General features: G+C 35.9%; 6 protein-coding genes across 8 annotated transcripts in view; 4 read left to right on the top strand and 2 right to left on the bottom strand.

Moving 5' to 3' along the window:
* Positions 1 to 12506, bottom strand: part of LOC129795002 (sodium-dependent nutrient amino acid transporter 1-like) — an 899230-nt gene extending 886724 nt beyond the window's left edge. The window contains exons 1-4 of one of the 2 annotated variants that reach the window (XR_008751097.1): positions 11285 to 12506; positions 10036 to 10410; positions 9606 to 9972; positions 8909 to 9538 (exon numbers count right to left, since the gene is read on the bottom strand). Coding sequence is in view for 1 of the 2 variants with exons in the window: in XM_055836005.1 (XP_055691980.1) it covers positions 9005 to 9538; positions 9606 to 9972; positions 10036 to 10410; positions 11285 to 11886 (1878 nt within the window). In the remaining variant the exon portion in view is untranslated. Of the gene's footprint in view, positions 1 to 8634; positions 9539 to 9605; positions 9973 to 10035; positions 10411 to 11284 lie in introns of those variants that run through there. The other variant, XM_055836005.1, reaches the window with a different exon arrangement.
* LOC129795035 (probable asparagine--tRNA ligase, mitochondrial) overlaps positions 1 to 25901 on the bottom strand; it is a 1173171-nt gene that overhangs the window by 886724 nt on the left and 260546 nt on the right. The gene's annotated exons all lie outside the window — the stretch shown is intronic.
* LOC129794972 (mucin-2-like) overlaps positions 1 to 25901 on the top strand; it is an 826140-nt gene that overhangs the window by 751666 nt on the left and 48573 nt on the right. The gene's annotated exons all lie outside the window — the stretch shown is intronic.
* On the top strand, positions 865 to 8104 carry LOC129795022 (proton-associated sugar transporter A-like). Of its 2 annotated transcripts, XR_008751098.1 has the most exons (7): positions 865 to 1254; positions 1337 to 1457; positions 3951 to 4526; positions 4606 to 4943; positions 5010 to 6196; positions 6273 to 6471; positions 6549 to 7308. XR_008751098.1 is itself a non-coding variant. In XM_055836030.1 (5 exons), the coding sequence occupies exons 1-5, from the start codon at positions 1148 to 1150 to the stop codon at positions 7928 to 7930; spliced, it is 1554 nt and encodes a 517-aa protein (XP_055692005.1). In that variant the 5' UTR covers positions 882 to 1147; the 3' UTR covers positions 7931 to 8104. The 2 variants fall into 2 exon arrangements, 1 of the variants encoding a protein (XP_055692005.1); XM_055836030.1 differs by lacking the exons at positions 5010 to 6196; positions 6273 to 6471; positions 6549 to 7308 and adding an exon at positions 7519 to 8104 and having other exon boundaries at positions 882 to 1254.
* Positions 12439 to 19790, top strand: LOC129795097 (uncharacterized). The gene is made up of 2 exons (XM_055836133.1): positions 12439 to 12810; positions 18773 to 19790. Exon 2 carries the CDS (start codon positions 19083 to 19085, stop codon positions 19665 to 19667), a length of 585 nt encoding a protein of 194 aa, XP_055692108.1. The 5' UTR covers positions 12439 to 12810; positions 18773 to 19082; the 3' UTR covers positions 19668 to 19790.
* Positions 22428 to 24428, top strand: LOC129795257 (cytochrome P450 6B6-like). Its single transcript, XM_055836342.1, has 2 exons — positions 22428 to 23529; positions 24159 to 24428. The coding sequence occupies exons 1-2, from the start codon at positions 22428 to 22430 to the stop codon at positions 24323 to 24325; spliced, it is 1269 nt and encodes a 422-aa protein (XP_055692317.1). The 3' UTR covers positions 24326 to 24428.

Below are 25901 nucleotides of genomic sequence, written 5' to 3'. Positions count from 1 at the left end.
TGTTAAATTGATCTTAAACGGCGTTTGATAACGACTAAACGGCCAAACGATTATTGAAAACGGCTAAACAGTTAAATGCCGCTGTAGCTCATCAACTAGCAAAGAGAACGCTGGAAATTCCTTTGATTTCTCAGTTTTAAGTTAAGGTATTTTAGTGCTAGAATATTTTAATGTTTTTTCAAAGAAATGCTCACAGTAATGTTTTGTTTAACGTTGGTTTTCTCATTCTTTTTCTCCTGTTTTTGTGACATAAGTGCTCTGTACTTGCTTCTAGCCTGAGGAGGATGTCAATAAATTTAACGAAACGTCGTTAGTTAACAAATAAGAAGTGCTTTTGTTCTTTGGTTGCGTTTTCGAAATTTTCTTCACAAATTTTCAACGGCCGTTAATGGATTTTTTACTTAAACGAATTTTGAAAACGACAAGACGGTTAAACGGATTCAGTCCATTTAATAAATTTAAAAAAAAAATCCTGAGATTTTCTGCTTTTCTATCAAAGAAAAACCTTTAGAAACCTTCAAATTAGAGAGCTTAAACATTGTACAAAAAATATATCAGTCACAGGAAAATTCCCAGAATATTCCGTGGACAAAGGAAAATCGGGAAATTTTTTCCTACAACTTACAACACTTTCAATGAATGATTGAGTGAGATTGCATCGCGTTCAACGTGATAATTTAATGTGGATTTCTGGGGAGAAGATGTGTCGTCAACTATATATTATCAAAAAGATCTTGGCGCGCATTTTTTTTCCGTGCAAAGATTCTCCCACAGATTGGGAAAGTGATGTCGCGCTTTTCCTCACTATGCCCCCATCCCCTCCGGCGTGGTGTGGGGACGACCCACGCGAGGTCATCGCGAAAAAACGCACTCAAATGCGGGCTTAGTGTAAATGAGCGGGGAGGGGGAGGAGGCTTCACGTTTCAATTTGCCCCGGTGCTTGAGTTTAATTTGTGAAAATTTACAAATATGTAGTCAGTTAGCTCCTCAATTGGGTGTCGTTCACACGATTTTATATGCGGCCGTTGGAAAAGCTCGATCGGTGTAAATTTTCTTATTTTCCCTCCGTGACCGCGTGTTGCTTTTACTTGGTGGTTGTATAAATGTGTGTGTTAGTGTTGGATAAAGGAGTTTTGTGGTGATAGTGATGAATCTTTCGAGGATCAAATGGACCTTCCTCAGGGCAATGTCAAAACTTGCGTGGCGCGGAAAAGACGATGCAGTGAAAAAGGATAATTTCTCCCACATTTCTCGGTAGAGTTAGAAACCTACTAAAGAAAATCCCTAAAATGCATTAAAAAGGATCTTTTTTTTTAATTTTGTGTATGTGTTTCAGGAAGAAAAGTCTTTGGGAATTGATGCGTCTTTCGTGTATTATGATGGGAATTGAATTAGCTTATTCCGCCGAAACGGCATTCGTGTCACCAATTTTGCTGAATATTGGAATTCATCATAAAGTGAGTTAATTTTATGAATTGAGAATTGAAAGTGAAGCATGTCTCACGAGAAAATTTAATGTTCTTCAAATTTCAAAGTGTAGTAATTCTTTAACTTCTTTCTGAGGAAATTAAATCCCCATATGGAAGACTTTGAAAAAAACTTCAAAACACAGTTTAAAAATCTTTGAAAAATATAGAAAAATGTCCTTAAAGGACTTTATGCAGTTTATTTAGAAAAGTCTTCTGAAAATGTTTGAAATATCTTGTTGATCGTTGTAAAAAGCAGGGGCGGAGTTAGAATTCTATTTACGGAGGAAGGTTTTATAGCTTTTTTCAATTTTAAAGACACGTCGAAGGAGTTATTAGAATAAATTAGATGTCCAGGGGCTGTATTCTCTAAGAGTGAAAAACTCTCGTGATAAACTCCCGTAAGATTTTCCCGGTTTTCACGTTTCTTTTAAAGCACTAAAGCCTTCAGGAGTTTATCACGGGAGTTTTTCATTCTTACAGAATAATTCATGTCCAGGTTTATAAATATTGAGAATATTCTACGTTCTTATTTTAACGACCCTGATAACAAATTTTCACGATTTATCTATGCCGTTTTAACATTATTTGACATTTCCTTTTTCTTACGTTTGACGTTTATTTTTTTGAATTTGAAAATTCTTTTTTTCGTGTAACTGTCCTAGAAACATTTTTCTTGTCTCGAAAAGATAAACCTGAACTATCTGAATTCTTAATGTTTTCTAACTCCTAACGTCTTTCATATTCCATAAACTAAGGCAAAAATTCAAATAAATTTTTTCCTATTCTCTCTAAAATTATATACGAAGCCAAAGACTTTTTCTTACACCTCAATACTGAAAAAGATTTCCTACCTATATTTTGTTCTACCAACATTATTTGTAACACCATCGTAGCGTCAAATGATGGTCACATTTTAATTTACGACTTAGAATTACGTCTTGAATGATCAATTTTTGTCTCTTCTCTTTTTCATTTCAATCATGTCGTTTTCATTGCAGTTTTTTACAGCAATTTATTTAAGCACGTGGTTGGGAATTCTATTTATTTATCTCCTTTCTCGTGAAGTGCAAACGTAAATACAAATAACAACAAGAAAAATAAAGAATCTGATAAGAAATTTTTCCTTTATTGGAAAGACAATTTTCTTTAAGTGGGAAATTAAATAAATTACTTTTATTAAGAAGGTTTTAGGTGAATTTATATTTGTTCAAAGAATTGATTAGATTAGTAAATCTATATAAATAAATAAAGTGTTCGGGGTATAAAGGCAAAAGTTTTCGAGTTACTAGGTCATCGTTTGCGCTGCAATAAACACTGCAAGCATTGAACTTGAACGACTCATGAGGACGTGGAGAGAGTGATTCTCAAAACAACAAAATGTTGGAACTTTGCAAAAGAAAAAAAAAAGAGTTAAAAAATATTTCGTTGGAAGCGGAAATAAATATCTGTTAATTGATGCACTTTTGGCGATTATAACTTAAATTCCGATACGGCTCATTAAGTCCCTATTACACGTGTTCTTTCTCTTGTAGCTGTCGATTTAAATGGCGATAAAGTTATAGTGTGAACTAACTTAATAACTTGCTTTAGTTACTTTGTTGTAAGTTTTTATAATATTCTTATATGTACTTAATACTTGGGGGATTTAGAAAAACTATTCTATTGGGAGAAAAATTTAAGGTTCTTAAGCAAAGCTCTACATCAGAATTTTTGATCCTCTAAAGGAAATTATGCAGATTTAGTCAAAACTCATTCATTTTATTCTGTCAATTGAGCAAATTTTTTCTTGACAGTTTTCACATCTTCAATCATGTCAAATCCCATAAGAAAAAACTCATTAATCTGATCCTTTCTAACTCAAAATTCAAATAAGTTTTAGTCTACTTTTTGTCGAAATAAAATGTTTTTAATTTAAAAAAAAATGGATGAAAAATTTAGAAGAGCTTTAATTAATTTGATAGATTAATTGTCAAAAACTGTTATCAGAGTCGCCATTAAAAACGTTGATTGATTTTCTTGTCAATTCTTGGGAAATTGTCAAACTGGCGATGCCAATGATGCTTTCCTAACTTCTTGAATCGATCAATGAAAAATTCACAAATTAAAGATCGAAATTGACGATAAATAGAACATTTTAAGAATCTTCGTTAAACAAACTTTTCATTTCCCATTTTGACTGGGATCAACTAGGAAAGGCGGTAATGATTTGTCAAAAATAAAACAAATTTTGCGTCAATATTTTATACCCTTACTGATTACAAGACTTACAATTCAAAATGGAGGATTTGGTTAAGGCGTCTGAAGCGTTTGTAATTAAGAACTGTTTCGTCTTGTACTAAAAATTGCCAAATTTTAGGGGTTTTGCAGTTCTTATCAGATAAGAGATTCCAAACAAATCAGAAAGAAATAATAAAAGTAAATTTATTAACTGAAAAAAGTTCTAAATTTATTCTTAATATTCTTCTTAAAAAAATCTTCTAGTACATGACGATGGTATGGAGCTTATCGGCTTGCTTGAGTATCATCTGTTCTCCCCTAATTGGTCCCCTGACGGATCAGTGTCGCCTTGCACTGGGACGCCGGAGACCTCTTATGATTTTCCTGTCAGTATTACTTCTCTTGGGCTTGATCCTTGTTCCACATGGCGCCAAAATTGGTCTCTGGCTTGAATGGGTTACAATGCCAGTAAAAATAGAGAAATCCTCAAGTCTCAATCCGTGGATAATCTTCTGCACTGTTCTCGGAACTATCGTACTGGACTTCAGTGCAGACAACTGCCAGACCCCATCGAGAGCCTACCTGCTGGATATGTGCCTTCCAGCAGATCATACTCGTGCCCTTAGTACATTTTCCATCATGTCGGGTATTGGGAGCTTCTTGGGCTATGCCATGAGTGCCTATGACTGGGAATCCCTCAGCTGGACACACCATCTCGGTGGAAACATTTCAACTGTCTTTGCCGTTGTGGCTGTAATCTTCACCATTTCTGCTCTACTTACCCTCACCACCTTCCGGGAGGTACCATTACCTGTCTTGGAAGATCAACCAGTCTGTTCGGTACGTTGTAATGAGATTTTTTCAAACGTCTTCCTACCGTATGATTCATTTTTTGTTGTTGTTGCATCTTCTCTAAAAGCCTATACCGTCCTGTAAGGACATTCAACGAATTCAGAGTGAAAGGAGAAAAATCTCCTTTGGGGCTTACATCAAAAGTATCCTACGGATGCCAGCGTCTATTAAAATTCTCTGCACAGTCAGTCTCCTCGGGTGGATGGGTGATGTCTGCTACACGCTCTACTTTACAGATTTTGTGGGTGAAACAGTGTTTCGGGGTGATCCAGGAAGTGATTCACAGAGTCAGGAATACGGATTGTATGAGTCAGGTGTACGTTTTGGATGCTGGGGCATGTCCATCTATGCATTCTCCTGCATTCTCTTCTCAATGGGCATGAATTCGCTCATTAAGATCTTCAGGTGAGTACAATAAAATATTTTTGCATTTCCATGAAACATTGAAACATGCGGCCATTTTACCCTCAGAGATTCTCCGGCAAAACGTCTTTTTTGGTAATTTCTTTGCAAAAACGTATTTTAAACACAAAATTACATAATATGTTTGACGTTCGTGTCTTCCTATGACCGAATGAACGCAACAGGATTAAATTGATTTAATTATTTTTTCCAAAATGATCTTTTTAATCAAAGAAGATGCGAAGGAAGACGTTCTTGCAAAGGAAATGTTCTCTGTGAGAGCATCCGTAGTTTGTAGAATAAATATCGCGATGAAAAGATCGCATGTTTCTACATTCTATGTGTCATGCGGACCTAAAAGAGTCAAAGAAGTTTGTTTTAAACCTTGCGCGTCCTCGAGAAACATAGAAACATTGAAACATGCGCTCTTTTTATCACAATATTTATTCTGTGGATGCTTTGAGAGGACATTTCTCAGTCAGAACATCTTCTTTGGCCTCTATTGCGTGAATTTGATGCATTTGTAACTTGGAAAAACAATTAAATTTATAAATAATTTAAAAAAATAAAATGTTTCACGTTTTGGTATAAGTATGACCCAAAAAAAGAGAAAGGGTTAATTTGAGCGTCTCTCGTGGTCATTTTTTGATGCAGAGACGCCTTGACGTTCATTATATTGGTTTTGTACGTATTTTTATCAAAATGCGGTTAATTTATCGATAATTATGATTAATTCAAGATAAAAATTTTGGCGTGTTCAAGAATTTGTCGTATCAATTTTTTTCGGTTTTTCAATAATTTTTAAAATTAACAAATATTTATTTTTATAAAATTTAGAAAGAGTATTGAATTACCTTTCAAACGATAGTTTCTTTGTTAAAATCGGTTCAGTAACCACCGTTATACAAGAGGTTGAAGTGAAAAATTATTTCCAATAAGTTTACCAAAATGGCTGCCAAGAGTAAAGGCTTGAAAATTTTCAGAAATAAGAACTTAAATTTCATTAATTTATGGCAAAAATGAAATTATAAACAAGTTCTTAAATTAAAAGATTTCAATCGAACAACCATACAATGATTCTGAATTCAAATTAAGGAATGAAAATTTCATGAAATTTTCCAAATTTTCACAACCCTTTTATCGATTTTTCGATGTGAGAATGTTATTATGAAAGAAAAACAAATAAGTGTTGAACAGAGAATGTCCGATGAAGTGAAAAAACTCAAAATAAAGGATATGGCCAATATAGCTGAAAAGTAAGTTAATCCCAGATATACCCCTAGAGGTAATCTTAATCTTTAGAATTAATTGGTAAATAAATTCTTCTGCCAGAACCATCATAAGATCCACATCGAAGCAAATGAAGCATCTTGTTGATTTCATTGAGGCACACGTTGAGTCTTCTGGTTATGCAGAATCCGGAATTCGTCGTGATTCAACCACAATGATGACGGATGAAACGTGGGAGAAGTTGGGAGGGGAACTGAATGAATTGGGACCTCCTGAAAGACCTTGGAGGGGCTGGAAGAAGGTACGTGTACTAGTAAATATTTATTTTGAAAACTTGAACAAGTTGCATTGTTGCTCACATCTTGGCTTGTTGCATAGGTTTGGAGAGATCTGTCTGCTGAAGCACGAAGTAAGGTCCGACATGGACTGGCTAGAAAATCAAAGGCATACAGCAATAAGCCCCTGACACCACTGCAGAAGAAAACACTCAAAATACGTCAACGTGTAAATGAACTGAAACACAAATCCGGGAAGACCGTTCGTGTTGGTAGAGCTTCCAAGACATCTTATGATCATTCTTATATTCAAACAAAACCAGATTACTGTTCTCAAATTCAAACAAAAACAGAAGGAGACTGCCACGACACAACGGATACTCGTTTGAATGATGAATTTCATGAAGATCAAGAAGATCAATCAAAGATTCCATTGGCAGATCCCTCAGATCCATTGAAGATGGAAGAAGAATCAGTTGAATACTCATTTGAGCCTTCACCTCGTCATGATTCCCTTTGCGAAGCTCCGCAGCAGCAGCAGGATGATTGGGAACCGCCATTTTATCAAGATGGCGGTGGTGCAACAAAAAAGATGTGCAAGGAAGCACTGGAAACAATAAAAGAGAGCAACAAGACATTCCAGGAATCCCTTGATAGCATAAAAGATGGCATAAAAGCTGCTGTGACGGAACTAAAAGCAATCCGGGGCATTCAAGCTGAACGACTTGACATTGAGAGGAGTAAACTGAAACTCGAGAAGGAGAAAATTCAACTAATGAAGGAGGAATTAGCATACAAAAAGTCTCTACATATACAAAAGCTAGAGATATAGGAAAGAATAAAATCTTTATTGAAAAGAGAAACTTTTGTTTTTTTTTTTTTTTAACTTTCGCGGAAATTTATGAAAAATTCAAACCATAAACTAATCGATTACAAAGAGAGACAGGAGAGACACTAAAAAAATTCTTTGTTGTAGGATTTTATCCACGGATTCGGGGGACATGTCACAAGATATTTTTCTTCACTGATTTCCCGCCAAAATTCTAACCAACTTTATTTGTCTTTTTTTTTAGCGCCAAATTCATTCTAATTAGCGCCTCATCGCTATTTGGTCTCTCAATGATCTGCCTGGCTGTGTGGCCGACGAAGATTAATGTGTTGGTGCTGAGTGTTTTCGCGGGAATAAACTTCTCCACCATCTTCACTGTTCCCTTCATTCTTATTGCCCAATACCACGCCCAGGAGAGTTTTAGAGGATTCGACGGGATGGTGGTAGATGATGGGAAGAAGGTGGACGCAGCACGTGGCCTCGGCACTGATATCGCCATCATCAACAGCTCACTCTTCCTCGCACAAATCTTCGTTTCACTCATCATTGGAGCCCTCGTGAGCCTCACAGGGTCCACATCAGCTGTGATTTACTCAGCAGGAGTATTCAGTCTATGCGCCGGCATTGCTGCCAACCGCGTACTCTATCTTGAATAATTTATTATTAGTTAAGCCAGGACCGCCATGAAGTGCTATAAAATGAGAAACTTTTAAAATTCACCACCACAAGCGTTTATGGAAGATGAGGGCGTTGTTGGTCTATTTTATAGCAATTTTGAGCAGACTTTATAGCAAAATTACTTTATGGAAATAAAAATTAATAATTATCAAGTTTCTTTTTGATTTTCTGGGATTCCAATTCTAAGGAATTGGAATTGATCCTTATTCTCTCAGGTTTCTTCTATTGCAGGATTTTGACGCCTGAAGAATGTTCTTGTGGGAGTCTTCTGTGGTTATGGCAACCAGGGTTGTAAACTTTCAATTACAATTACTTCAATTACAAGAATAAATTACAATTACTTTGCAATTTGTAATTGAATTTTCGATTACATTAAAGAATGTAATTGTAATTGAAAGTAATTACAAATAGGTACATGGTAAGTAATTGGTAATTTAGTTTTCAATTACAGATTAAAAAAAAATGTAATTGAAATTAATGACAATTACTTAGGATGTAACCGTAGTTGAATTTTTAATTAGTAATTAGAAAGTAATCGTAATTATAATTGAAAGTTCAATTACTCAAATACAATCTAAATTACTTCAATTACTCAAATACAATTCAATTCTTCAATTACTCAATCACTCAACGTTTCAATTACATTCTAATAAGTCAATTATATCAATTACTCAATTATGTTTCAATTACATTTTAATTACTCAATTACATTTCAATTACAGGATTTTAGCTAGGCGCGTAGTCCCTTCATTTGAGCCTAACTACTTTTTTATACCCAAAAAAAAATTCTCTAGAGCGTAGTGCCTTCGTAAAAACAAACTATTTTTCAATAAATATTACAAATTACAAATTAATTATCACCGAAATGTAATTTTCAATTGAAAGTTTACAACATATTTGTTTACTAACCTATAAATACGATTTTTTTATGAAGCGATTTTACCGATTTCACAAACAATTCCAATATTTTCCAAATTATCAAAATCATAAATTTCTGTATTTTTTCTTTTATTAATAAAATTCATTGTAAAAGTACAGAATAAAAAAACTTTTCAATTAAAAATTTTATCTCTTATCTTTTCAAAAAAGTTCATTTGCCTCCAATGTGGCTCACTTTCGCGCATATGCTTTGCTGTGTAGCTCTGATATTCCCGGAGGAGATTCTCATCGAGGGGCCCCCAATTGGCTTTAGGCTGAAGGGCAGAATGTAATTTATTCCAAACTCCCTGAACTTTCTGCTTTTTAATGGCGTACAGAGCCCACAGAGGGAATTGCATTAAACCCAATGTCGAGAGAATCCATCCTGCAGCATATGCTGCAGTGGGGTAAGTTTGATCGCGATACGTTAATGGCTCAAGCTTTACAATTGTGTAAATGAGGATGCAAGCCATCATGATGGGTGTTATGAAGCCCCAGCAGAGTCTCCAGTACCAGCCTATGCGTATATGAAGCATAAACTCCACATCTTTGCACAGACGCTTAACTCCGTATACCCATGCAATGGACACCAATTCCAAAATAGCTAGAACGAGAGCAATGAAGGAAGCTCCGAAGAAATCCACGAGGTTGAGAATGTACTGACCACCCTGGAAGGAATTATGGATAAAGCATTAGAAATAAAGGGACACCTTGCAAAGGCCTAATTTTATGAACCGGAGTGAGAAAGATGGAGCCAAGGCAGAGACCAACAAGGCCAATTCCAAGGACAACCTTCCAGTGGTGAAGCGTTGGAAATTTATCTCTAATCACGGTCATTATGCACGAAGTCATTCCCACATTGCTTCCAATGCCCAATGCGAAGAGCATTAGGAAGAAGAGAGCTGAGAACACCTGCGGAGCAAAGGTAAACTTGCTCAGAGCATCTGGATAGGAGATGAATGCCAATCCAGCTCCTCCTCGAACAACAGATCGAATGTCATCAGTGCCAATTTCATGAGCTAAATTCCCCAAAATGCCAAAGATTACAAATCCCGCCAGGAGGGATGTTGCTGTATCAATTGTTGTGATTATATTTACATCCCTGAATAAGAAATCATTCGTTAGATTTTGAAAAGAATTTTCAGTAACGGACTTTTCAACCAACCTCGAGATTTTGAGGTTAAATCTGTTGTAGGAAGCGTACATGATGATGTTACCAAAGCACACAGTGAGGGAGAAGAAGACCTGTGTTACAGCAGAATACCAAACTTTTGGCTCAAGAAGTTGCTCCCATTGTGGTGTAATGAAGAAAAGAATCCCATCCGTTGATCCTGGAAGCGTCACAGCGCGCACAAGGAGTATCCCGAGGACAATGTAGGGAAAAATGGCGAGCACATAGGACGCCTTCCCTGAAGACTTAACTCCTCGGATAAGCGTCAAACAGACAACGGTCCAGGAAAGTGCGAGACAACCCAGGAGGATCATATCAGGCCAACCAATTCCATCCTCAATTGAGTCTTTCTCCTTTAGAATCTCATTTCTGAATGAAAGTCAAAGTAAAGAACTTATGTTAGGTTTTTTAAAAATTAAGTTAAGTTTATTTTTTTAAGTTATGGTTAAATTAGAAAAGGGTTAATAAGGGTTTTGTTTTCAAGACAAATCATCTAAAAACTCGCAAAAAGCGTTGAAAGTTTAAGAAAAGTTTCTTTTAATCTCTCTAAATTGAGACACACCAGATTTGCCGACATTTCCAGGAAGATCTCACCCTTCTTATCTGTAGCAAACAGAATTCTTGTCAGAGAATATCTTTGAGGTCCTTTTAAAGGACACAAAGGCAACCCTTGATTAGACTAGTTTTGAATGTTGGTTATTAATTTTTGTTTCGCCATCTTGGAAACGGTTAAAAGCGTCCATGAATTCGGCCATTTTTTTTTAAAGCAGAAAGATTGCAACAAATCAAGCAAAGGGGAATAAATATTGACGTTATGTAATTAACACTTGAGAGATAAGACAGTTCTATCCTCGGCGTTTCATGTTTTTTCCAATGCTTGACGTTTCTTCTAACGTTTGACATTTCTTACGAAGTTTTACAATTTCCTTAAAAAAGGTTTTTTAACCTATAAAATTGGCCTTTTTAGCATGAAAAAGATGTCGTAAAGTTTTAAAATAGAAAAAAAAACCTCTAAAATTACGTCTTTTGATCTTAAAAGAAAAATCCTAAACTTCCTGATTATACAAGGTGTTTAAAATAACCCAAACACCTGCCCTGGCTACACCAATGATCTTAAGAAAAAGGTTTTTTTTTTTTTTTTTAAAACCTTACGTAGAATTTTTTTAACCCAGAACTATTATGGAATAAACGTAATTAAAGTCACGTGTCTGTTTTTCTGAACAAGCAGTCATGCAGCACTCACGTGAAATAGAGTTCAGCTGAGGTAATTGGCCGTCTGGAGTCAGAGGAAAGTCCCCCAAAAGTATTCTTCAATCTCGAATCAATGCAAATGACTTGAGAATCATTCCACGACGGTTTGCACTTATTCCACGGAAGCTCATCCGTTGTGAGGGATGCAAAGAAGTAGCGCAGTGTTATGCCCATAATGGAGGCATAGTAGGTTGTTACGAAGCCCGTTGCCAGGACCTGTCCGTAGCCGATCCCACGAAAAAGGGGTGAGAAGTCAAAGACACGAATGGCGCCACGACTTGAAAATTGTCCCACAAGCATCTCCAGGTAGTACACGGGTCTACCCACGCAGATTAGGACAACGAGGTAGGGGATGACGAAGGCACCGCCGCCATTTTCGAGTGCAATCACGGGGAAGCGCCAAACATTGCCCAGGCCCACGGAGAGAGCAATGCACGAGAAAAGGAACTCAATGTCCCTGCCCCAACGGTCGCGCGCAATTTGAACGTTAACCGTTGATGCTGTTGCATCCTGTTGCGGTGTTGTGGGGGATGCAGCAGAAGTATGTGAAGGGCTCTCATCGAGAGTGAGAGCACAATTTGTATGTGATGCCATCGACACTACAGCAGAGCCAGCAGAGCTTTCACTTTGCGTCACGGACCAGAGGATTCCTGGTTGTTTGAGACGTGCACTCGTCGCGGGAAACCAACGCGGATTGAGATGCCAGAGATTGCACAAATGGAGTCCAGCACAAATTGGATGGCAATTGAAATCTGTGTTAATCGAAGGGTCGATGGAAGTGGACCAAATCGAGGAATTTAGTCCAATCGCTAATTACTCTGCACTGGTGCTTCGTTACAAATTAACAATACACCCCAGTGGATATGCCAACAACTGCTAAACATTCTTCTTCACAAAACTTGAGAGATTTAAAGAATTTCACTAAAAGTTCGTTAAATTTTGAATTTTTTTTTGCTCCTTTAACTTGATGAGGAGATTAAAAGGATGAATTATGTGAAAGATTCTTTGCAAATCACCGACACTGTTGCCACCAAACTAAACAAGCAGCACATGATAGCTTTGGTGTAAAGGTGCGACTGATTGAGCTTTCGCATAACAAACAAAGAAAAAAGACCACTTAAAGGCACAACAATCAAGTTTCTTATCGTGTCTTTTATTTAACAACCTTAAGATCGCGATTTTAATTAAATCATTAGTTAAATAGAGAGGAGAAGTGATAGAAAAAAAGAACACTCGGAATGATGTGTGGCACTGTGACTGTCGTGTAATTTGGGGCTCACAGCTGAGTGAGAGACATTTATCGTGAAGAAGCCTCACTGTGGCTGAAGGAAATTCAATCTCAAGAAAATTCGCCCCACCTCACAGGTTGCGTCAACGGAAGCCTCAAGCCGGTGGAGTTTGTCTCCCACTCAGTGGCCATACCAGCCAGATTGGACTCCGTGTTGTGGCCTTATTCCACATTCTATTGAGAGTTCAATAGCTTTTGCACCTGTGAAAAACACCTCAAGGGGCGTATAAGTAAGCTAATTCATGACAAAACTCACTTTTTCGTCAAATAAGAATAGAATATAGAAGTAGAACTGTTCATTGCTTTCCTTCTCATTATTAAAAATATTCAAATTTTAAAGAAAATTAAGCTGCGAACTTAAAGCTTTAACTGATTTTCCCACATTTCAATGCAAAGGAAGTTTTCCTTCTGTTATGCTCCTTAAACCTGCAAAGATTTTGAACGAATAGGAATAATTTCTAAGAAACCAATTGAAATGAAAGTCAAGAGGAATTTAGTTTTAATGGATTTTTAATTACAGAATAATTTATTGATACAATAATTTTTTTATGAAATATTCCAAATTATTTTAATTAATTTCCCAAAATTAGGATTTTTGTCATCTAATGCTTGTTCCGCTTCTGTGAGCCAGATCTGCTCATCCCTCCCCTCTGGGACCGTGATCTCTTCTTCCCCCTCTGTGAGCGAGATATGCTCATCCGCCCCCTGGACGCCCCTCTCATCCTCTTTCGGAATGCACGACTTCCTCTTGGCGTTTGTACTGGTGTTGCCGCCACAGGTGCAGTTTCAGCCCCATCCTGGGCAATCTCCTTGGGAGGATTTTCTTCCTTTTTACCTTGGTTTGCAATAGATTGTTGATCCATTTTCACAATTGGCTCGTAAAAATATTCAAAAGAAAAAATTCGTTACGCTCTGAATGGTGTTTGAGTGAATGAGGCCTGTTTTTTTTTAAGAAAAAAAAAGGAATTTTTTACACATCTTTTAACCTACACACAATTTCTTGGCTTCATAGCGTAAAAACTGAGCAGTTAACATGTAAAAAAAAACTCACCCTCTTGCTCCTTAAGCAAGAAATCAAACTTGGTTTTAATTGCGAATTGTTCGGTTTTAACGGTTTTAACAGCATTCATTATCTCTTGCTCTTTGACCAAAATCTTGAGCAATTCCAACACTGATTTGGGGCACAACTTAACAAATCGACGTGCCCAAAGATTATGAACCATAGTCCTATCTTTTAACACAGGAATATGGTTCATAATCTTCGGGAACGTCGAAATATATTTCACGACAATCAATTAATATTTTGACACGTCCTCTCGCACTGACTGTTGGAGGGAGACTGACTCTCGAACTGTATTCACATACAATAGAAGCTCTACGTTGGATGTAGGTCCATCGAACGTAAAAGCGATGATTTTTATATCAACGCTTGGTATTGCAATGAGGATTTCCTGGGTGAGCTGCTACTTTTCTTGGCCAGTCAGGCCAGCTGTCAGGAAGAATCGATAGGAATTTTCCACTTCCCATTTATAGCGCTTACCATGAATACCAGAGCTTCTTTTGCAACTCTTCCCTGACCGAGATCTGTTCTTCCCCCTCTGTGAGCGAGATCTCCTCATCCATAAACTTGCGACTTTTCCTTGGCCGGCCACGCCTGTGTCGCCATAATCCTCATAGCCGATATTTTTTTTGAGTTGGACCAAGAAGGGGTGCGCCTCAACGCCATCTTGTCCATTATCAGAGCTCCAAAGACTTGGGCTTTCCCTGTGGATTTTTCTTCTTCTATTTTCATCCGTAGCGCGCGGATGACGACCTCGGTCAATCCAGGTGTACGCTCTGAAGGAAACTTTCCCAACGTTTTATGTAATCAATAACTTTTGGTTCAATTGGTCCCTGATTAACTGCTCTGGGTTAAGCCGAAATCGAATGTTTTCAAAAGACACGCATGAAAATAGCATTAAACCTGCCTAATTCCTTATAATCCTTAGTTACTCAAATAACACGGCCCCAGTCGAAAAATCCTAAATTGTCAGATCAGGCTCAAGCTGTCAAAAAGAACGTTGTGAACATCACACATTACAAAAATGGTGCCAGTCTGCCCATGGTCAACACTTTGACTTATAACTTGAAAACCAGTAACCAGGGGGTATCCGACTCTGCCACTCGCGGTGCACTTGTTTGCCACTCTGCCACTCTTTAAGTCATTTTTGCCACTCATTGTGCCACTTTTGCCCCTCTGCCACTCTTTTTTGCCACTCTGCCACTCTTTTGCAATTTCTCTAGTGCAATTTGCCACTCTTGCCACTCGCGGTGCAGTCAAATCATGACTAAGTTACCCCCTGCCAGTAACAGACAGAGACTTCCGGTTGTGAAAAATTGCATTTTGTCATATTTTCTCAATCCAAGATGGCCGCCGTCCTTTATTTTGATCTCGATTTTGGTATACTGCCAAAATTCCAATTATTAATAAGAAACAGAAATCAATCTTACAGCCCTAAGTAACTGCTGAGTTTACCTAAAGGTATAATATTCGAAAAAGTGAATTAGGATGAGCTTACAGTGAGAGTTTAAATTTTATTTTTAGAAAAAAGTTTGAATTTTAAAATCCAAAAATTAAATTTTTTTTTGTTTTTTAGGATTTAAAATAATCTCGACTAAAAATCAAAAATTTGAAAGTTGATCTAAAACCAAGTTTCAGATATTAAAAAAAATAGTATAAGTTTTTAGGAATTTTAGAATTTTTTTATTCAGATTTTTTGTACAAATTTACTAGAAATAAATTTCTTTGATTTTCCCGATTTTCCTGATAACAGCATCACTGGAAGATAGTCTTAATTTCACTCCGCATACTCATATGGGATTGTCTATCCGATGAGGAAATTATCGTGTGTTTTCCACCAGCTAAACGCTTTTCACCTTCTCGAAAATTATTTGAAATTTTTCTTCTCAAATTTCTTGTTTGTCTTCTCTGGGCATCCTTGGGTTGTTCTTGACAGGGGTTTAGCTAGAACTGTGCTGAGGCATTGTTGCTCATTAAGGCGCATTGTGACGTTCCTATTGCATGAGATGCAAGCTAAGCCTCCCAAGACTTTATTCTTTCCACCAGCTGCATTACAAGGATCTGAAAGAAGAAATTTGAAAAGAAAGAATAAAATAAAGATAAATTCCCGGAAATTACATAAAATCCTACCTTGATCTTCGAAAATCATCTTCATTCTTCGAATTCTTCCCTCAAGCTGTAGAAGTTGATCAGCTAAGAGATTCTTCAGATGATCTATTTGTTCCATCATTGTTGCATCAAGTGTGGCAAGTTTTTGCGAAAAATGTTCTACTTTTGCATTGAAAGCAATTCTCTCAGTTCGTCCTCTATCTTCCATCTTTCTAGCTGTATCCCTGCATTTATGAAGGATAATCTCAAATGCACCCATTGATAATTTCTCTTGCAGTTTTTCTTGAATTGAATCTGTTACTGCTAATTTCTCCTGGAGATTTTTGTAATTAATTTCCAGATCATTCAGCCTTTTCTCCAGACAAGTCCCAATGGCATCAGCATGACTTCTAGTTTCAGCTAATGATTGCTGTTCCTCTTGTACTCCCAACGAGGTGCTTAATGAATGGTCAGTATTCACAGTTGAGGCAGTAGATTGCATTGTAGTCCTTGTTGTAGCAACAGATGGTGATATGCTATCTGCAGTTATATAGATTGATTCAGATGGCTCCTCTCTCAAGAATATATCCGTTGATAATTTATTAAATTCATCGCGTAAATTGTTGTATTTAATTTCCAAATCATTCAGCTTTATTTTCACTTCTTCTGTGCCCTCATGCTCGAAACTTTCGATCATCGGTTGAAGCTTCTGAAAGTTTCGAGCATGAGGGCACAGAAGAAGTGAAAATAAAGCTGAATGATTTGGAAATTAAATACAACAATTTACGCGATGAATTTAATAAATTATCAACGGATATATTCTTGAGAGAGGAGCCATCTGAATCACCTTTTGAGGAATTTATTTTTGCCAATTCCTCCTGCAAACCAATGTACTTAATTTCAGCATCATTCATTCTACTTTCCAGAGCTTCTAGGCGTTGATTGTTACTGGTTTGATTCATCAATTCAGGTGAAGTGCTATCAGATATTGAATCCTTTATCATTGAAGAGACCACAGATCGTCTTTCAGTTGACTCAGATGACCGGGAGCTTTTACTTTCAGCGAGGGAGTTAGGTGGAGTACTCGTTTGCATCAAATCTATATCCGTGCTGTCTTTGTCCTTGTCTGACATCCATGGAGAATGCAAATCAGATTGATTAATTGCTTCAAATGCCTTCAAACTTGCTTCCTTTGAGGGATCACTATCATCGAAAGAATTCGTAGAGTAGTAGAGGGGTTGGATTGAATGCTTTGGAATGTTGGGAGACATTGATTCTTTTAGTATTAATCTCGTCTCCAAGATACTTATTCTCTTTTCTAATGATTCCAAATTCTCTCTATATTCCGTCAAATTGAGGCTTTTATTTGTGGAAATTGATTTTTCTTCAGCAATTGATTTTCCTCCAGCTAATGGTGTTTCTTGAGCAAATGAATCTGCCCATTTGTGACTCCCTTGAGTTGATTGTTCATTTCCCAAAAGATCGACAATTTTGTGAAGCAAACTGTGCAGCGATTTATAATCCACAATATTATTTAGACTGAGCGCCGTATCAATCAAGGTGTAAAGATCATCTTTTGGTGCCATCGTGATGAGATTTTTCTTTAACTTTTATCAAAAATTTAATTTTTCACTTTTGAGTAATTTTTGTAAAGAATTATTTTTCTTTATTTTTCAGTCACTACTGCTGTGATTTTGAAATGAAAAAATAAAAGCTTCCTTGCTTTAAGCTCTCTCCCTTTCTTTTAAATTTACTCTGAAAAAAATAGTTTGTAGCGATGTTTGTCAAAGTTTGTTAAAGGATATTACTTTGGAGGTAAATATGGAATTTAACAAACATAATTTGTATTTAGAGATTATTGGTTGTAAAATGTTTGTAAATTGAGGAAAAAATACAAAAAAGTACAAGCTTTAACAAACATTTTACAAATTTTTGCAAACAAATTTTAATAAATTTGGAAGAACAACCTTTTTACAAACTTTACAAAAATGTTTGTATGCTGGTTTGTTTATAAAATCAAACATTAACAAACATTTTTGATAAAGTTTGTTCAAAAGTTTGTATTTTGGTGCATTTACAAGCTTTATCAAACTTTTTTGAAAAAGTTTGTTATTTTGTTAAAGTTTAATTAGAGTGACGCCGTTTAAGGAAGGTGTTTAAAAAAAACGATAAAATGGATATTTTGTGAAAATTATTAATGATTACATAAAGATTTCCCAACTGTATACCTTGTGCGTACAGTTTGAAGTTCCTGGGGCATCTATGTCATTAAATGGTAAGATATTTCAATACAACCTCAATCATGAATGGCATTAACCTTGAATTAAACATCCTTTTTTTTATTTATTTATAGATAACGTGATAACGAGATGATTGAGGAGTTCCTTGGACAGCGACTTAAGTTTTATTTTCATCTGTGCACCTAGTAAGGAGAAACTTCACTGCTAACCGACAAAGTAGCAGATTGCCGGAATATTCAGGAAGCTCCACAAAACCTTTAGGCTGGGAATTTTTGAACACAACTCGTGGGAAGAATGCAAAAAGAGTAATCCCGCCCTAACCGATATTTAAGAAATGTTGGAAAAGATTTCGACGTCGCCTACGGATGGACATGGTGGCGGATCAGTATGTAATTAAATAATACTTTGTTGTCTTCTTATAATGATAAAAAAATGAATAAATTTTGTTGATTCTCATTTAAAAGAATGTCTTTTATTTTAAAAGATACAAATAAAAATAAACAAGCTTGTAATAGTTTGCTAAAGTTTGTAAGAAGGGGCTATGTAAATTTTCATACAAGAGCTCAATTGAAAATAAGTTAAATACCCTCAAGTTCAAAGCACATTGTATTTCTTTTCTTATTCTTTTTATTTCCATGCTTTATGAGTACATGAAGTGTTTTTTTATTTAATTTTCTACATTTCCCCACAAAAAGATTCTCTTTGAGGAAGCGATAAACACTTAAAGTCTTCAAAATAAGTTTTATTATTTAATTCACCTCGAATGGCTGAATTTACATGAATTTGACTCACATTTGCGTTTAGTTCTCGTGTGGAAGCATCTCAGTGCAGAGAATTAAAGTGGAAGGATGAGCAAATGGGTGAAGAGAGTGAGGAAATTTTTCGTTCAGACGCGCAAAAGTGTTCAGAAAAGTGCTAAAAAGGTGAAGAAATCCTTCAGGATAGCTGATGAGAGTTATATTGCAATTAAGCGGGACCTACCGATGATCTACCGGGAACCAAACTATGACTTCTACATAAATGTCTCCTTGCATCCAACACTACTTTTGAGCATATAGCTGCGATCCTTTCGGCGGTATTCTGCAAAATCTCGACACTTGACTGCAAATTGGTAATGCAAAATGGCCTCAATGAAGCGAAGAGCTCCAAAGTCAGGCCAAAGAACTCTGCTGAAGTGCAACACTGCTGTGTTGTTCTGCCACAGAAGGAAGTCACTGAGTCGAGATTCTCCAGATGTTCGAACTATGAGGTCAACGGGTTGTCCTCCATGCGTGTAGAGAAATCTCTCAACTGCCACGTCATCCACATCATCCACAGCAACTTCCTCCTTTTGGACTCTCTCAGCAACATTCCTAATACTCTGAGCTATCTCAATGCGCGACGTGTAGCCAACGGCGAAATTGCACCGGAACTTCGTTTGATCTGCTGTGGCATCGGCGAGGAGTTCAGCAAACCTCTGATGCTCCTGACTAAACATCTTCAGTTCACCAATGAACCGGAGACGAATCCCCCTTGTCCTGTACTCCTCAACGCCGTCCAGCATTTCTTGCAGAAGCACCAACATGGCGTCCATAAATGGCGTAAGTTCCGCGGCAGGTCGTCGGAAATTCTCCACACTGAATGCATAAACGGTCAACTCGGTGATGCCAACAAATTGAACCATTTCCAGGATACGGAAGAATCTTCGGCTACCCATTAAATGCCCATAAACCGGATCCTGATGGAGTTTCCGTGCAAATCGCCTATTGCCATCCATTACAATAGCCAAGTGCCTGAGTTTGGGTCCAGATGTAATAATTTGCAAAAGAACTTTCTGCCACCACGACAAATCTTCCTTTCCCGCCATTCCATCAATGTCTTTTGAATCAACACTGAGCTCAAATTGTAACGCAACATTGCTTTATATTGATTTTATTTGAATTTTTGCATAATATTTGATAATGTTTCTTGCTTAAAAATTGCAAAAACTTGTGCAGAGTTTATGTAAAGAGTTATTAAATCTTTTTAGTTCAGTTTTTTAATGGAAATATGTGCATTTTTCTCATAAAATTTGAGGTCGATTCTGATAAAAATCTTTTCTTTTCTAGCAACTTGAAAGAGGTTGTAAGATTTTGACAGTTAATATTTTTAAATCGTTCTAATAAATGAAATACAAGGGATTTATTGTTCCAGGAAATAGAGAGAAAAGTGTTTAAAAAGTTCTGAAAAATCATTTTTTTTATTAAAAACACGATTAATGTAAGAAATAAAATGTCAAAATTGTGTAAGATTTTTCTCAGAATGCAAGAAATCTTATAACTGATGAATTGTAAGAAAACAAAAGAAAATGTATTGGGGTAGATTCTGCTTCTTTTCTTTATATTTTTAAAAATTTTATCAGAAACTACCCCAACGTCTTTTCTTTTCTAACGACTTAAAATTTGTTTGTAAGATTTTGACAGATAGAGTAAAATCGTTTAAAAAATCGTTCTATTGTCATTCAATAAAAGAAAAACAAAGAATTAATTGTTCCAGAAAACACTCAGAAAGAACTTTAAAAAGCCTTGGAAAAGGGATTTCTTTCATAAACCCGTTTAAAGAATGATAAATAAAATGTTAAAATCTTACAAGATTTTTTTTCAGAATACAGAAAATCTTATAGCATTGACGAATTGTAAGAAAAGAAAAGATTTTTATCAGAATCTACCCATAAATTCAAGTTTTTATTTTATAAAATATTTTCCTTTTGAAACCATTATAGATATTGCTGCTAAGACACTTTAAAATGTCGCTTTTGAAGTGGAAAATTAGTCTTTAATTAATCTCTAAAACAATAAATAATAGAAAGAGGAAAAAAGTTTGATTTTAGTCATAGAAAAAACTTGCTCCACTTTAGAGCTAAGATATTGATAATGATTTCTGTTATAAGTACGACAGTTAACTGAAAAAAAGAAGAAAAAACTTTATGTAATAAAATTATTATTAAATCTGGTATGATCCAACTAAATTAACCCTTTTTTGCTCCTAAAAATTTGAATGATCATAAAATTGATGAATGTGCAACATAATACAACTTTTTTTTAGCATAAATTACATAAAAATTGGGAATTTAAGAGACAACACACCAATAAACCAATTCAGTTCCATTTGTGAGGTGTTTGAGAGATGTTTTGGGCTGTATTTGGAAGTTTAGTTTTAATATCAATTTCCCTGCATTACTTCTACGTGACCTTAGTGGCTTTTACGTAGGGGAACGTGGCCCAATTCGGACCCCCTAAATTCTGTTTCAGAAGGATTGAAAAAAGTCATATTAAAATGAATTAAATCTTTCCAAGTTTGGTACCATTGGAAAGGTCATTTAATAGGCTAACTTTGTTCTATAGATGCAAACCTTCTAACTCTTACCTGTTCTGAGTAATAATGGAATTAAAAAAAGTTGCTAAAATTGCACTTTTTCACCACGGTGTTCTAATTGCGACCCCCCGAGTGTTCCAATTGCGACCCCCTGTTTTTGCCGTAATTTGTGGGTTTTTCACTAGTAGATCACTTTTATCACTACTATAAATAGGAAAAACACCATGAATTACCCGGAAAAGCCGGAAAATCAAGAATTTATTTTCATTTTTCCCCACATTTGTTTTGACATTTCGCCCTTGAGGTGACTACACACACTTTCACACACACCGACAATTGCGCACTCACTAACGTAATTCGCAGAAAATCCACGAAAATTCTTCTGAGGAATGCGTAAATTACACTAACTACACTCCCCTTTGGCTTTAGGAACATTTTCACTGCGAAAAAACTTTCAATAAACGTGAAAAAATATTGATTTTCCCGAAATCAAAACACAGCGCGGTCTGTGTGAGAAAGACACTTCTACACTACTACACGCACGCGCGACAGCTTTACCGTGGTGAGTGGTGGAAATAGACGGTCCGAATTGGAACATTTTGGGGGTCGCAATTAGACCATTCTGCATGTATAACATTTTCACTTAATTATTTAATATACCTAAAATCTTTCAAAAAATTGTAAATCAAGTAATAAACTAGACCCTCTAAGCTACAGAAACGCGGCATAATATGAGACATAATAGTGGGAAAAAAACTCATATCAACTTAGTTTCTAAAATCAGAAAATGTCGGCCAAGTGCTGAAAATGAATTTTGATTTTTAATTCGTCCTGTTGTGCACCAAATTAATTTATTTTAGGCGCTAACATTACCTTACTATAATATCTTCATAATGTAGTGAAACTAATTTTATAATATTTCGTCATTTACGAGAAAAAGGGGCGGTCGCAATTGGGCGGCGGTCCGAATTGGGCCACGTTCCCCTACTGGAAACGACGTGGGGTTGAACATGAAACACCCACATATCCACTTGGGAATTTATCCCTTTCGGAGATCATCTCAACACCGACAAAGGATCTCATGAAGGGACTCTACAGGAGTATTAAAGGACCTTTCCTTGGGTATATGGTATACACGCGTCCTGTGCTCATTCTGAAGGATCCTGAGTTGATAAATCGAATTCTCGTTAAGGATTTTCACTACTTCAACTCACGCATTGAGGTGGATTTCACGAATGATCCCCTCTTTGGATCCCTTTTCATCATGAACGATGAACGATGGAAGATTTTCAGGCAGAAATTGAGCCCAATTTTTGCTCCAAATCGTTTGCGTGATATTTTCGAATCAATTGAGATGAAGTATCGTGGTCTGGAGGATTTTATTGCAGCCAATAAGACAGATGGTACCACATTGGATTTCTACAGCTTAATCAAAAGGTACCTAGTAGATGTCATGGCGGCCGTTCTTCTTGGCATCAATGTGGACTACGTGAATAACCCGAAGGATGACGTACGCTTTATGAGTGAAGAAGCAATCCCACCAACAGGAAGGACAGCCTTTACGCTCTTTTTCAGCTACCTCGCCCCAGGGATCAAGAGGAAACTTCACTACAATTTCTTCAGGAAGGAAGTTCAGGACTTTGTTGTGGGACTCGTGGAGTCAGTTATGAAGTTTCGTGATGACAATCCAACTGAACGTTTTGATTTTCTCCACAAACTCATGGAAATGCGTGAAAATGGAAAAACCCCAAAAGGATTTTCAATTGAAGTCCTTTCTGCTCAGTTGCTATTCATCATCCTTGCTGGATACGAAGCAACAGGCACGGCCATTTCTTTCTGTCTCTGGGAACTAGCAAGGAATCCGATGGTGCAAGCCAGAGCGCAAGAAGAAGTTGATCGAATCATAGCACAGCACGATGGAAAATTCACCCTTGAGGCTCTCAAGGAGATGACCTACATTGATAATTGCCTGAGTGAGACACTAAGACTCAATTCCCCGCTAACCTTCCTCATAAGGATATGCAATGAAGACTATCACTGCGAAAAGTACAACTTGGTCATTGAGAAGAATACAACCATCATTGTTCCACTTCCGGGTCTGCATAGAGATGAAAAGTACTACGTGAATGCCAATAAATTCAATCCAGATCGTTTTTTGCCAGAAGAAAAGGCGAAACGTCCCTCAGGAACTTATCTTCCTTTCGGAGATGGTCAAAGATTCTGCTTTGGTGAGAATTTTTTTTTATGAACAGTGACTTTATTTAACGTTTGATGTTTCTTCTTTTAAAAATTTAACGTAAATTATAACGTTTGACATTTCTTTTTAGGTTAGATTCAAACATTTGACAATTATTTTAATGTTTGACGTTTCTTTTCGTACGTTTTACAGTTGGAAAACATTAATTTTCTTTAAACTCTCTGAGTTCGTCATTCCAAAACTTTGACAGTTTTTTCTACCTTTTGACATTTCTAACGTTTGATTTTTCTTTTTTAACTCTTGTCATATCTTATGTTTTAAGTTTTTTATTTAATTTACATCACTTCAAACGTTGGATGTTACTTTTCTAACACTTACAACTTCCTTGCTAACTTTTGACATTTCTAACGTTTAACGTTTAATGTTTTTTATGCCTTTTAACGTTTTTTAAAGCTTTTTTTCTTTTTGATTGTTTTCTTTTATAAATTTTTCCTAAAATAAGTTTTTTTTTGACAATTAAGTGAAAGAAAAAACCTTATCTGTCTGAACTTCTACACTGTCTTTAGGGAGATACCCATAAACCCTTTCTGCCTACGTCACTGTCTTTTAGAGGATTTTCATTTTTATTTTGAACTCATTTTTGTCATTATTTTTTTTAAGGAAAACAACTCGCTAAGCTAATCAATACCTACACGGTGGGAAGTCTTCTACGTCGATATACGCTTAAATTGGTGGAAAATTCCAATGGAGGTGATTTGAAATTGAAGCCCATGACACCCTTGTTGAGTCCCGTTGGTGGATCCTACTTAACTCTCATTGAAAGATAATGAATTAATATTGCTACAAATGAAGCTTAAGAGAGCTTTACCAGGCGTCTCCATCGACAGCAGGAATACTTTTATATTTTAGAGCTTTCAGCATAGTTCGCCATCTGCTGACTGATTTATCAAACTTTGTAGCCAAATTAATTTTCACAAAATCGTTGATAAATAAAATATTAATCAAATAAGAAAAATCCTCATTGGCATTTTGAAGGCAATAAACCATGAATTTATAAGGTTAAATACTCTGTATTTAATTCAAATACTTCCAGGCAAAACAAATGCGGAGGAAATTCTTGAATTTTCTCCGCCATATACTGAAATAAAGCGTCTTGAAAAAAAAAACAATTAAATGGTTATTAAAAAAATTAAAAATTTTCCCACCTGTGCTTTATAGTGGATTTTAATTCATTTTTTTCTCTTTTTTGGCAATGGTAAAGAGCGTAAATTAGTTGAGATTAAATGGTGTCATTGTCACATTATTTGCTCATTTTAACACTTTTACTACCCTCACTGTGCGAGCTTCAATTTCATTGCTAACCTCTTCAAATTGCAACTTTATTATTTTACTGGTGGCAGATTTTTTGGTGGCTCGCCCATTGGTGCTGGAGTACAGCTATAGGCAAGGAGTAGCGTCTTCAAGACTTTAAATGAAACTAAGGACTTGCACAGGATCTAAATTTCACTAATTTTTATTTCTTTAAACTGAAAAGAAATGCTGAAAAAAGTTTCTAAGTGTGATTGATTATTGAATTTTGCCTTAAAAATTGGCAGGAAATGAAGATGGGGACGCCTGGTTAGAAGCAGTTTCTTATTCTGAATAAATGTAAAAAAAAAGTCAAAATGGTGGTGCTTTGACTCTTACTATAACGCCATTTTATTTTAAATTTAAAGACAATGAAGAACAAAAAGACTGATGAATAGAAATATTTGAAATTTAATTAAAAGGACACCAGAAATTAATGCAGGTAATTATTAATGCTTTTGAAACGTTAAATTGAAGTATTAAATGTCAGATGTTAGTAAAGAAACGTCAAACGTAAGAATTGCATAAACTGATACTAAAAGCTTGAGAAGCGTGATAAAAGCTGTATTGAATGCAACTGCCATAGTATTAGAATTACACAATCTTCATAAACGTCCCTTTAGTCGTTTTTTAATCCATTTTAAGGGTTATTTTTGTATAAAATTTCTTTTAACACACCCTTGAATTAATTTGTGGCTACGCCCCTGAACAGTAAAATCTTAAACTGTCGATGGAGCATATGCTCCATGCACTCAAAGAGACAAAATCACCATTATGACGTCATTTTTAGCATTTCTCTTATTAAACAGAAAACACAATTAATTGCAAAAGTAAAGTTTTAGAATCTTTTTTGTCAAGGAAATCGTACTATGTACTACATAAGATCTAAAAACAATTATATTTATGACAGATATAATCATTTCAGTACAAAAGAATTTAAAAATGTTTCAAAATGGCGGATTAAAGAATTTTAAAAAAAGGAGATCATTAATTTTTATGTTGACTATAAAACAGAACTTTCACTAAAGAGAATCTTTTCAACTTTTGGCTGTTCTC

This window comes from Lutzomyia longipalpis, chromosome 4 (genome assembly GCF_024334085.1).
Source record: "Lutzomyia longipalpis isolate SR_M1_2022 chromosome 4, ASM2433408v1".
NCBI classification, from domain to species: Eukaryota; Metazoa; Arthropoda; class Insecta; order Diptera; family Psychodidae; genus Lutzomyia; species Lutzomyia longipalpis.
This window is presented reverse-complemented; position numbering and strand designations above follow the sequence as displayed.